Raw genomic sequence first — 13782 nt, forward strand, 5'->3', positions numbered from 1 at the left:
GTTTTATTGACGTTGTCATTTAATTGGAACTGTCTGATTTCTTCTTTAATTTCCTCTGTGACCCATTGGTTATTCAAAAGTATGTTGTTCAGTTTCCATGTGTTTATGAAATTCTTGCAGTATCTTTTGCTATTGATCTACAATTTCATCACACTATGGTCTGATAAAATATAGTGGATAACTTCAATTTCCTTTGCACTTACTTAAGCATGTTCTATTAGCGAGTATGTGGTCTATTTTGGAAAATGACACGTGCAGCTGAAAAGAATGTATATTCTGATTTTGTGAGGTGGAACACTGTGTAAACATCTGTTGAATTCATTTGTTCAAGAGTTTGATTGAGTTTTAGTATTTCGTTGCTAATTTTTTGTCTAGTTGATCTATCTGTGATAGTGGGATATTGAGGTCCCCCACTACTATTGTCTTAGTGCTTATTTGATTTTTCGTGTCCTTTAGTATTTGTTTTACGTAGTTGAGTCAACTAGTGTTTGATGCATATATATTTACAATTGTCATCTCTTCCTCTTGGATTGTTCCCTTTCCAAGGATGTAGTGTTCTTCCTTGTCTCTCTTAATCAGTATTGGTTTGCAATCCATTTGATCTGCAAATAGGATAGCTACTCCTGCTTTCTTTCAAGTTTTTGTAACATGGAGTATTGTTTTCCACCCTTTAACTTTCAGTCTATGAGTTTCTTTTTGAATTAAGAGTGTTTCTTGTATGCAGCACATTGTTGGATCTTGCCTCTTGACCCATTCTGCCAGTCTATTTCTTTTGATTGGTGAATTGAGACCCTTAACCTTGATGGTTATAACTGATACGTATTGACTTATTTTCATGACTTTTTGTTGGATTCTTCCCCTTTCTGTTTAATTTCTTGTCATGCCTGACAGATTCATTCGCCTAGGCTTCCTGGGGTTGTGATCCTCATTGTCTTTTCCTAGGATATTGTCTAAAATTTTATGGAGTGCTGGTTTGGTATTCATGAAGTTCCTAAGGTGCTCTTTGTCATGAAAGTATCTTACTTCTCCATCAATTTTGAAAGATAGCTTTTCAGGGTACATCAGTCTGGGTTAGAGGTTGTTTTCCTTTAGGGCTTGAAATATGTCACTCCAGGCTCTTCTTGCCTTTAGAGTTTGTGTTGAGAAGTCTGCTGTGATTCTGATGGGCTTTCTTTTATATGTGATTTGTTTCTTTTCTCTAACTGCTTGTAGTGTTTTGTTCTTCTTTTTCTGGAATCTTGACTATTATATACCTAGGTTTTTGTTTTTTGTTGTTTTTTTTAATCACCGCTAGTTGGGATCCTATATGCCTCACTTACCTGTTTGTCAAGTTCCTTTCCCCTATTTGGAAAGTTTTCTGCCATTACTTCTGTGAACAGTTTTTATTAATGTGATTTGCACTCTCTCCTGTTTCATCATTGACTCTGATCAGTGTTATGTTATTCTTCTTTGCGTTGTCTAGCAGATGCTTTATTAATTTCTTGTGGTTTCTTAGTATTTTTAAGATTTTTTTCTTTTCCTGATCACTAATTACAGTTCTGTTTTCTACATGTATATTCTGTCCTGACATAGGCTCATTCTGCAGAGTAAACTTGCAATGGAGTTTTTAATCTCCTGCAATTTTGTTTGCATCTGTTTTATGGATTCCATTTGTTTCCTATGTTGGGATTGCATCATGTTCCTCAGCTCCTCTATTTGTTTATCTTTGTCTGCTCTAGAGTTATTAATCACGTCCTTCAGTATGTAATACAACCTCTGTTGTTATCTTAGACTGCATTTTTTCCATATTCTCTTTCTTTTTTTTTTTTGTTAAATTCTTTTATTGGTACATTTTAGGTATACAACACAATTACATTTCTCATTGAGAATTGTACCTTTACATAATGCATCTCGGTTCTTATTTTTTCCCCATTCCTAGCCCTCCCTTCACCCCCTCCAGCCTTCCCTATTTACAAAGCCTTTATTTCCATTTTTTCCATTTCTCATCATATTTCCTTTCCCTTCTTTCCTTTCCCCTGCCCCTCCCACTACCCCTAACCCTTTGGACCTTTTCTTCCTATTTTGCATTATGGATTATTCATTCTAATCATTGGTACATTTTAGGTATACAATATAATGACATTCATCATTGGAAATTTGCACCTTTACAGGTTATTTGCCCAGCCTTCCCTTCAACCCCTCCATTCCTCCCTACTTAAAAAGATTTTGTTCCTATTTTTCCATTTTCTCATATTAATCCCATTCCCTTCTATCCTTTCTCCTAGCCCTCCCACTTCCTTCCCCTTTGCCCCTTTTCTTCCAATTTCACATTACCTACTATACATTTTAGTCCTTATTTACACTTTCAGTTTCTCACACCAGAGAAACTATTCGGTATTTATACATGTGTGTCGTATTTATTTCACTTAAGAGTATCACCTCAGTGTGCATCCACTCAGCTATAAATGCCTCTAATTTCTCATTTTTTATGGCTGAGCAGTAATCCATTTTTTTAAAAAACACATTTTCTTTATCCAGTCTCCAGTTGATGGGCATTTGGGCTGTTTCCAAGTTTTAGCTATCACAAACTGTGCTGCTATGAACATGAGCACACATATATCACTGTAGTATGATTCTTTTAATTCTTTGGGGAAGATCCCGAGCAGTGGAATAGCGGGGTCAAATGGGACTTCCACTCCTAGTTCTAGTTTTAATCTTTGGCAAGTTGAAGCCCAATTTTTCCAGCACCATTTATTAAAGAGGCTATCTTTCCTCCAGTGAGGGTGTTTGGCTCCTTTATCAAAAATGAGAGGGCTGAGTGTGTCTGGTGATGTTTCTGCATCTTCCAGTCTGTTCCACTGGTCCTCAGGTCTGTTTCTTTGCCAGTACCATGCTGTTTTTATCACAGTAGCTTTGTAGTATAGTTACAGGTTGGGGATTGTGATACCCCCTCCCATGTCTCTGTTACCTAGAATTGCTTTTGCTATTCTGGGTCTCTTGTTCCAAATGAAGCTTTGGATTATTTTCTCAATACAGCAGTTTTGGAAGTATGGCCATTTTCACTCTATTAATCCTTCCTACTCAGGAGCAGGGGATGTCTGTCCACTCTCTGATATCATCTTCAATCTCTCTTTTCAGAGTGCCATAGTTTTCAGAGAAGAGGTCTTTGATTTCTTTTGTTAGGTTGATTCCTAGGTATTTCAGTTTTTTGGATGCTATTGTGAAAGGAATTGTTTGCCCTATTTCTCTGTCAGTGAGTCTGTCATTTGTGTAGAATAAAGCTGTTCATTTTTGTGTGTTGACCTTGTAACCAGCTACTTGACTGAATTTGGTTATTAAGTCTAGAAGACTTTTGGTAGAGTTCTTGGGGTCTTCTATATAGAGTATTATGTCATCTGCAAATAATGACAATTTGACTTCTTCATTACCTATCTTTATTCCTTTCATTTCTTTCTCTTGTCTAATTGCTGTGGCTAATGTTTCCAGAACTATATTGAACAGAAGTGGTGATAGTGGACATCCTTGTCTTGTTCCTGATTTGAGTGTGAAGGATTTCAGATTTTGACCACTTAGTATGATATTGGCTGTTGGTTTTTCATAGATGGCTTTTATCCGTTTGAGGTAGAGACCATCTATTCCAATTTTTTGTAGGGTTTTTATCATAAATGCATGTTGGATTTTGTCAAATGCTTTTTCTGCATCTATGGAGATCATCATATGGTTTTTGTCCTTGGCTCTATTGATATAGTGTATTACATTGATTGATTTTCATATATTGAACCATCCCTGCATCCCTGGGATGAATCCCACTTGATCAGGGTGTATGATCTTCTTGATGATCTTCTGCATTCTGTTTGCCAGTATCTTAGTAAGGATTTTTGCATCTATGTTTATTAGTGAGATTGGCCCATAGTTCTGCTTTTCAGTTGGGTCTTTCTCTGCTTTGGGGATCAAGGTGATGCTTGCTTCCAGGAATGAATTTGGGAGTATTGCTTCCCTTTCAGTTTCATTGAAGAGTTTAAACAGTAGTGGCAGCAGTTCCTCTCTAAATGTCTTGTAGAATTCAGCAGTGAAGCCATCAGGGCCCGGGCTTTTCTTAGTTGGTAAGTTTTTAATTACATTTTCAATTTCATTGGTTGATATTGGCTTGTTCAGAATTTTTAGGTCTTCTTCATTCAACTTTGATAATTCATATGTATCTAGGAATCTGTCCATTTCTTCTGTCTTGTCCATCCTATTGGCGTATAGGTTCTGGAAGTAGGTATTGATGATCCTCTGGATTTCTGCTGGATCTGTTGTAATTTCACCCTTTTCACTCCCAATTGCTTGGATTTGGGCCTTTTCTTTCCTTTTTCTGATAAGGTTGGCTAAGGGTTTGTCAATTTTTTGATTCTTTCGAAGAATCAACTCTTGTCTTCATTGAGTTTTTGTATCATTCTCTTAGTCTCCATTGCATTGATTTCTCCTCTGATCTTTATAATTTCCTCCCTTGTATGAGCTTTGGGGTTGTCCTGCTCTTCTTTTCCTAGAAGTTTGAGGTTCAGCATCAGTTTGTTTAATTGGGCTCGTTCTATTTTCCTAATATGTGTATTCACTGCTATGAATTTTCCTCATAAGACTGCTTTCATTGTGTCCCATAGATTCTGATATGTTGTATTGTCATTATCATTTAAATGAAGGAACTGTCTGATTTCTTCTTTAATTTCCTGTGTGACCCATTGGTTATTCAGAAGTGTGTTGTTCAATTTCCATGTGTTCATGAAATTTTTTGAGTTTCTTTTGCTATGGATCTCCAATTTCATCGCACTATGTTCTGATAATATACATGGGATAACTTCAGTTCCTTTGCACTTACTTAAACATGTTCTATGTGTGAGTATGTGGCCTGTTTTGGAGAATGCCCCATGTACAGCTAAGAAGAATGTGTATTCTGATTTTGTGGGGTGGAAGACTCTGTAAACATCTGTTAAGTTCATTTGTTCAGGAGTTCGATTGAGTTCTATTATTTCATTACTTATTTTTTGTCTAGTTGATCTATCTATTTGTGACAGTGGGGTGTTGATGTCCCCCACTACAATTGTATTAGTGCATATATGACTTTTCATGTCCGTTAGTATTCGTTTTATATAGTTGGGTGCACTAGTGTGTGGTGCATAGATATTTATGATTGTCATCTCTTCCTCTTGGATTCTTCCCTTTACAAGGATGTAGTGTCCTTCTTCATCTCTCTTAATCAGTGTTGGTCTGAAATCTACTTGATCTGCCAAGAGGATAGCTACTCCTGCTTTTTTTCGGGTTCCCGTCGCATGGAGTATTATTTTCCACCCTTTAACTTTCAGTCTGTGAGTCTGTTTTTGAATTAAGTGTGTTTCTTGTATGCAGCATATTGTTGGATTTTACTTCTTGACCCATTCTGCCACTCTATTTCTTTTGATTGGTGAATTGAGTTCATTAACATTGATGGTTATAACTGAAACGTATTGACTTGTCATTGCCATGACTTTTTCTTTTTGTTGGGTTCTCCCCCTTTACATTTAATTTCTTGCCATGCCAGATGGGTTCATTCTGCTTTGCTTCCTGGGGTTGTGATCCTCAATGTCTGTTTCTAGGATATTGTGTAAAATTCTTTGGAGTGCTGGTTTGGTTTTCATGAAGTTCCTAAGGTGCTCTTTGTCATGAAAGTATCTTATTTCTCCATCCATTTTGAAAGATAGTTTTGCAGAGTACATCAATCTGGGTTGGAGGCTGTTTTCTTTTAGGGCTTGGAATATGTCACTGCAAGCTCTTCTTGCCTTGATGGTTTGTGTTGAGAAGTGTGCTGTGATTCTGATGGGCTTTCCTTTGTATGTGATTTGTTTCTTTTCTCTCACTGCTTGGAGAACTTTGTTCTTCTGTTGAGTTTCTGGAATCTTAACAATTATATGCCTCTGTGTAGATTTTTTTTGATTAAGGCTCTTTGGAGTCCTATATGTCTCACTTATCTGTATGTCAAGCTCTTTTCCCCTGCTTGGGAAGTTTTCTGACATTATTTCTGTGAAGAGATTTTTTATGTCATCTGCACTCTCTCCTGTTTCTTCATTGACTCCAGTCAGTCTTATGTTACTCTTCTTTGCATCACCTAGCAGCTGCTGGATTGACTTCTCATGTTTCCTTATAATTTTGAAGCAGTTTTTCTTTTCCTGGTCACTAATTGCAATCTTATCTTCTATATCTGATATTCTGTCCTCACATTGGCTCATTCTGCTGTGTAGACTTTCAATGGAGTTTTTCATGTCCTGGAAATCTATTTGCATCTGTTTTATGGATTTCATTTATTTCCTATGTTGGGATTCCATCATGATCCTCAGCTCCTCTCTAGTTTTATTAATCATGTCTTGCACTAGGAGCCCAATTTCTCCTGTTACCTGAGAAATTATTTCTGATTTCATTTTTTCCAGATCCCCTTTTGTTGCCAGTTCAGTCGGTCCAGGTGGTTGAGTATCAGAGTGTTCCATCTCATTTCTGTTTGGGGTTGCTGTAGGTGATCTGAAAGTCTGGTTTTGAGACTTATTTACCTGTTTTCTCATTTCGACTGAAGCTGGGGTGCTGTTGGCGCCTGTGTGGATTACCTCCTCTGAGCTGGGAGAGGTGGGACAGGGGCCGGGAGCAGCAGTAGGGATGGTGGCCCAAAAGCCCTTTCCTGTGGGCTGGGAGCAGCGGGAGGGATGATGGCTGGGCAACCCCTTCCTCTGGACCAGCAGCAGTGGGCTGGTGGCTCAGAAGCCCCTACCTGTGGTCCGGGAGCGGTGGGAGGGATGGTGGCTCGAAAACCCCTTCCTCTGGGCCAGGAGCAGCGGGACAGAAGGTGGCCCAAAAGCCCTTTTCTCTGGGGTGGGAGCAGTGGGAGGGATGGTGGCTGGGAAGCCCCTTCCTCTGGACCAGGAGCAGGGGGATGGCGGCTCAGAAGTCCCTACCTCTGGGCCGGGAGTGGCGGGACTCAGTACTGTGGTCTGGTGCTCTGGTGTCCTCTGTGTCTTTGTAGTGTGGAACCAGTGGCTGTACAGAGGAGCGGGGTGGGAGGTTGTCTAGTGGATGGTTGCCGGGTCGTGGTCTGATTTAGTGTGTTCCGCATGACTTGCAACCTCGGTAGGGCGTGCACAGACCTGCCTGTCTGCAGTGGGCTCTCCAGATTCTCTTTCATGGCCAGTTTAAGGAGTTCAGGTGGTTGAGTATCAGATTGTTCCATCTCATTGTCTTTTGGGGTTGCCTTAGCGATCTGGATATCTTGTTTTGAGACTTGTTTATGTGTCTTCTCATTTCAATAGATGCAGCCTGCTGTGCCTTTTTTGAGGTGACTTTTTGCTTACCCAGTGGTCCTCATTTCTCAGCAAGCAACTGAGTGGCCTTTTTTTGCTGCTCACCCCTGTGCCACCTCCTGGGTTCAGAATGGTTACCATGTGGATCCCTGTACTGACCTGTTGTACAGGCAGGGTTACTGGCTGGGGCCTGTGCACATTTGGGATGGTATCTGAGCATGCCTTTTGATGGAGCCTGCCCCCTACATAGCTGTTTTCTGGGAGTGCCTTTGGCTGGGTGCTGTGCACCCTTGTCACTGGTGTCTGAGTGGGCTCTGGCTGGGGTTTGCACTCACTTACCAAGGACATCAGGGCAGGCCTCTGGATGTTGCTTGTGCACCTGTGCAGCTGTCTTCCAGGGCATCTTTGCCTGGTCCTGTGGGTCTAAGCTGCTGGGGTCAGGGCTGGGCCTTGGCTAGGACCTGCCTGTAGCCTTGCTGTTGTGGCCCATGTAGGCTTCTCGCAGAGAGGCATGTGCACTTATGGATGGGCTTCTGGCTGTTGCTTGTGCACCTGTGCAGGTCTTTTCCAGGTGGGCCTTTGGCTGAGACTCTCCATAACAGTTATTCCTAGTAGCCAAAAAGCAAAAACAATCCACAATTCCATTGATTAATGAATGGATAAAATATGATATATCTACATGATGGAATATTATTCATCCAGAAAAAGAATAAAGTATTGGTGCATGCTGGATCAGAAATGAACTTTGAAATCTTATATTAATGAAAAGGCAGACAGAAAAGTCCACATATTATTTAGTTTATGTGAAATGTTCACAATATGCAAATCCATGGACACAGAAAGTAGGTTAGTGACTTTCAAGTGTTAGGAGAAGAGTTGTTTTAGAATGATGGAAGTATTTTGGAATTAGATAATGGTGATGGGTAACATAATCTTTTGAATATACTAAAAACCAGTAAATAGTAACATTTTTAAAAGAGGCAAAAGAATTCAAGTGGTTTTCCTTGACATTGGCAAGTATTACTTTTTTTAGTACTGGGGATTGAACTCAGGACCTTCTGCTTGCAAGGCAAGCAGCGGAACCACTGAGCCAAATCCCCAGCCTGGCAATTATTACTAATACTGCTCAGTCATATTCAAGTAGTAATTGCCAAGCATGAAGTAATTTTATGAGCTAAAAAAATAGGAATTCAGTATAACCTGAAGTCGTATCTGGTAAGATGTGTTACAATTAATAGTGGTGAAAAAATATATATGGAACAAAAAAGAGTGGGGCAGGTAAATTTACAAAACCTCTAGAAATGAAAGATGTTTAAAACCCATGTTTTTCTGCAAATATCCTGTAGAAATTATTTGACTCTATGATAGGTTTTTCAACCATTAGTCAACAGTAAATTTCACTTGCTTTATGGATTTGACTATCTCTACTTCCTCGACTGTTCTGAGAAGCAGAAGCTAAGTATACTGACTTGGTCAAGTATAGAACAATTAGGCTTTGTAGTGGTCAATTTTTATTGAAATTTTTTGGTTTATAAGCTAAAATTTTTTTCTGAATAGCTTCCATTATTATCAAATAAATAGTTTGTAAATTAGCTTTTGCTACAGCCTTGGTAATGCAACTTAAAACCACATGTATATGTGAAACTTAACTGCAGTAGAGTCATCTCAATGACAATCTGAATTACTAGTCATGTCAAGCTTCTTTCCCACACTGTCAGAAGTTAAAAGAAGAAGCAGATTTTTATTATCACTCAAATTTTGAGGAGCTTCACCATTTATGATAGTCACAAGATGAACACACCCAAGTATCCATTGACAGGTGAATGGAAAAACAAAATGTGGTATATACAAAGAATGGAATACTACTCAGGTTTATATTTAGAGCTCAAAGTAGTTTCTGAAGCTTCGTTTTTAAGCCTTAATGCAACTACAAGGAAATTTTCGTATTTCAAAATCCATTTAACTGTACTACTAAAGAACTTTACCCAGTATCAGTTAGAAATACTTTAATCCACAATGTAATGCCACACTAAGTGGTGAATAACAAGAGAAGATGCTGAAAGACAGTGTAAAAGGAAGATGGTTACTAAAACAAAATTTTCAGAAGTTCTCTGAATATACATGAAACACAACTTCAGATAGTGATGTTGTTAATTTTAATGTTCTTGTTAATTAATGACAGGTTAACAAGACAAGAGTTAGGAATACTCTTAAGATTGAAATATAATAGAAAGGGTCTCAATAAATAATTTGTTACGGAGTAGAAGAGATGGTGCTCATGCAATTTATTGTAGTTTTACTTATGTGTCATGCCTAGAGACTGTATAGCTTTGAATATAGACTTTGTTATAAATAACTATTTCTTTGTACTTTTATGAGTGCTTGCAAGGGTTTGAGAGAGAAAATGATACCTCATTGTACTCCAGCCAGAGTAAAGGATTCTGTACAGCAAATCCTAGAGGTTATAAGTATTGCGATTATACTTGAGATCGCATAGAATATAATGATCAATATAGAGAGAATCTATATTTTTATACTACTGAGTCTTCCAAATAACTTATATGACATATACCTTCATTCATTAGCCTTTTAATATCTCTGTTGTCATAGTTTTTGGGTAGAGTTCTTCTGTATGTCTTCCTTAGATTTATTTCTAGTTACTTGGCATTTTGATGTTCCTATAAATGACATATTTTCAGAATATTTAATTTTATAATTGTTGTTATGTAGACTTAAACATTTACCTTTTATATAGTGACTTTGCACTTTGTTGTATATGTTATGATAGTTTATGTCTAAATTCTTTTGGATTTTTAATATGAACAGTCAAACCTGTAGATAATGACACTTTTATTTCTTCATTTCTAATCATTATGCCTTTTTATGCCTTATTTGTACTGTAGTATAATGTTCATAGAAATGGTAACAGTACATATCCTCTTATTGTTTCTAACTTAATGATAAAATATTTAATATTTCACCAATATCGATGACATTTCCTGTAAAAATCATGTAGCTACCCTTTATCAGATTAAGGAAGTTCCCTTTGATTATTAGTATGTTAAGAATTTTTGTCCAGTGAATATTGAATTTTATCAAATGCTTATTTTTTTATCTGTGGAGATAACTTTGATTTTTTTTCTGCGTTTTCGTATGAATACAGTGTTAGAATCAGCTGCTCAATTTCTACCCCCCCCAAAAAACCCTATTGGATTGTTATTGGGATTTTAATAAATCTTTAGATCAATATAAGGGGAACTGACAACTTTATGATAGTGTCTTTTAATTTATACACATGGTAAACATCTCCGCTTATTTATATTTTCCTTTATACCTATCAATAATATTTTTGTAGGTTTTAACATTAATGTCTTATGTTTTTCCTTAGATTTCTGATTTGATTTTTTGCTACTACTTAAGTAGCAGTGTTTCTTTAGTTCATCTTTTTTTTGGGGCAAGCATCACTTTGACTTTTGGAGAGGCAGAAGTTTTTTTCTTCACTTTTGGTACCATCTTGGTAAAAAATGGCAAATTCACTTTAAAATTGATATGACTGTAACTTTGTAACTTATGTGCCAGTTTTTATAAACTTTGTCATCATATAAATATGTTCTTCTTAATCTAAAATTCCAATTAGTGTGTGTGTGTGTGTGTGTGTGTGTGTGTGTGTGTGTTTCTGGTACCAGGGATCGATCTCAGGACCTTGTGCTTATCAGGCAGGCACAATGCCACTGCACTAAATCCCCAGCCCCAGTAGATGTGTTTTTAATACCCTTTTATAATGTTTTTAATCTTCTGATTGCTGCTATTGTAGCTTTTCTGTATGTTTCCAAATCAGTTGTGCTAGATGACTGTCAGTGTTTTTTTAAAGAACTAATTTTAGTTTTAGGGGTTAATATAAATATGTTCTTTATGTTCTGTAGACTGTCCTTTGTATTGTTATTTATAGATTTTTTTATCTTTACATATGCTATTTCATTAATTTCGGTTGAAGATTTTGTTTTTCAGTGCACAGTCAAGTTTATGTGATTTCTTTAAAAGAATCTTGTTTAAATGTCTGTTTATAAAAGATCCTTTAAATGTTAATTTTTCTTAAGTTGTAGATACATACATGCTGCAAAAGATCACAGAAACATGTTATGCTGAGGGACAGAGAATATCTTTTTACAGAAAGGTTTTCATTCGTGGACACATGCATACACTTCTCAGGAATGGTAATTTTGCCACAGTGTACTTCATTGTCCCGAACTACCTTTCAAAACATTAAGTTGAAAGAGACTTCTGTGGTAGAAAAAGGCATTAATAAGGAAGAGAGAGTGTACTTGTATACTGAAGAAAATTTTGTGCTTTACACTAACTTTTCAGTATTGAAAAATGCTAATTGATGTGTTTATCCCTGCTTTTCTAGTGATATGCAGTTTTCGAGGATCTGTTTCTCAAGGATTGGTCCTAGAAATAGGAGAAACGGTCCAGATTCTTGAAAAATGTGAAGGTAAGTGTGCACCTATAAAGCATGCAAATAATACTTCTGATAATAATAAATATGTTTTTATTTTGTGCTGATTATAAATAATCACTTTGAAGTTATAATCATTACTTTTTTATTCATTAACTTTATTAGTACATTTTAGGTATACAATATGATGATGTTCATCATTGGGAATTTGTACCTTTGCAAGATATATCTTGGTTCTTATTTTTTCCCCATTCCCCTGCCCTCCTTTCAATCACTCCTCCCCTCCAAGTTTACAAAGACTTTGTTTCCATTTTTTAATTTTCTCATATTAATTCTATTCCCTTCTTTCCTTTCCTCTACCCCTCCCTCTTCCCTTTCCACTTTGTACCTTTTCTCCCTATTTCACATTATCTGTTATACATTTTGATCCTTATTTACACTTTCAGTTTCTCACACCAAAGAAACTATTCGGTATTTACACGTGTGTCCTATTTATTTCACTTAAGAGTATGGCCGCAGTGTGCATCCATTTAGCTATAAATGCTTCTAATTTCTCATTCTTTATGTCTGAGGAGTACTCCATTTTATGAAAAAAACCACATTTTCTTTATCCAGTCTCCAGTTAATGGGCAATTGGGCTGTTTCCATATTTAACTATTACAAACTGTGCCACTATGAACATGGGTGCATATATATGGCTGTGGTATGATACTTTTAATTCTTTTGGGAAGATACCCAGCAGGGGAATAGCTTGGTCAAATGGGACCACTAGTCCTAGCTCTTTGAGGTATCTCCATATTGATTTCCACAGTGGTTGCACCAGTCGACACTCCCACCAGCAGTGGAGCAGTATTCATTTTTCCTCACAGTCCCACCAGCATTTGTTATTGGTTGATTTCATGATAGCAGTCATTCTTTCTGGGGTGAGGTAGAATCTCAGCATTGTTTTCATTTGCATCTCTCGAATGACCAGTGATGTTCAACATTTTTTCATATGTTTATTTGCTATTTTGACTTCTTTGTGTGAGAAATGTCTGTTCATTTCAGATGCCCATTTTTGGATTGGATCTTTAAATTTGGGAGGCCTGATTTTTTAAAGTTTGTTATATATTCTAGATAGGAGACCTTTGTCTGAGGAATAGCTGATAAAATTTTTTTCCACATTATGAGTCGTCTCTTCACACTGTTGGTGGTTTCTCTTGCTGTGCAGAAACTTTTTGATAAGAGATCCCACTTGTTGATTGTTTGTGCTAGTTCACGTGTGACTGAGGTTTTGTTCATAAAATCTTTTCCTTACACCAATGTTTTCAAGAGTTCTACCTAACCTCTCTTCCAGCTGGTTTAGTGTTTCTGCTCTAATACTTAGGTCTTTGATCCATTTAGATTTTAGTTTAGTGCATGCTGAGAGATACAGGTTTAGTTTTAATCTTTGGCAAGTTGAAACTCAATTTTTCCAGCACCATTTTCTGATCTTTTCCACTGATCCTCAGGACTGTTTCTTTGTCAGTATCATGGTGTTTTTATTACAGAAGCTTAGTAGTATAGTTTCAAGTTGGGAACCTCCTACCTTGTCTTTGTTGCCTAGTATTGCTTTTACTATTCTAGGTGTCTTTTTGTTCCAAATAAATTTTTGGATTGTTGATTCTCAAGTTCTGTGAAGTATGCTGTTGAAATTTCAATTAGGATTGCATTGAATCTATATAGCAGTTTTGGAAGTATGGCCATTTCTGCTATATTGGTTCTTCCTACCCAAGAGCAAGGGATGTCTTTCCATTTTCTGATTTAATCTCTCTCTTCAGAGTGCTATTGTTTTCAGAGTAGAGGTCTTTGATTTCTTTTGATAGATTGATTTCTAGATATTTTATTTTTAAAAATTCTTTTTGATATTTTATTTTTTTGGATGCTATTGTGAAATGAGTTGTTTCTCCAGTCCTCTCTCAGTGAGTCTGTTGTTTGTGCACAGGAAGGGTATTGATTTTTGTATGTTGACCTTGTATACAGCTACTCTACTGGATTTGGTTATTAAGTGTAGAAGACTTTTGGTGGAGTTCT

The 13782-nt window shown here is 37.0% G+C and overlaps 1 protein-coding gene across 7 annotated transcripts in view; it reads left to right on the plus strand.

Annotated features, from left to right (window-relative positions):
- Dock3 (dedicator of cytokinesis 3) overlaps positions 1 to 13782 on the plus strand; it is a 633495-nt gene that overhangs the window by 103787 nt on the left and 515926 nt on the right. For all 7 annotated transcript variants that reach the window (XM_004834160.4, XM_087186904.1, XM_087186907.1 and 4 more), the window contains exon 2: positions 11683 to 11766. In XM_004834160.4, coding sequence (XP_004834217.2) covers positions 11683 to 11766 — 84 coding nt within the window. The remainder of the gene's footprint in view (positions 1 to 11682; positions 11767 to 13782) is intronic.

This window comes from Heterocephalus glaber, unplaced genomic scaffold (genome assembly GCF_053883595.1).
Source record: "Heterocephalus glaber isolate CG9 unplaced genomic scaffold, H.glaber_assembly_v1.0 deba00001504, whole genome shotgun sequence".
NCBI lineage: Eukaryota > Metazoa > Chordata > Mammalia > Rodentia > Bathyergidae > Heterocephalus > Heterocephalus glaber.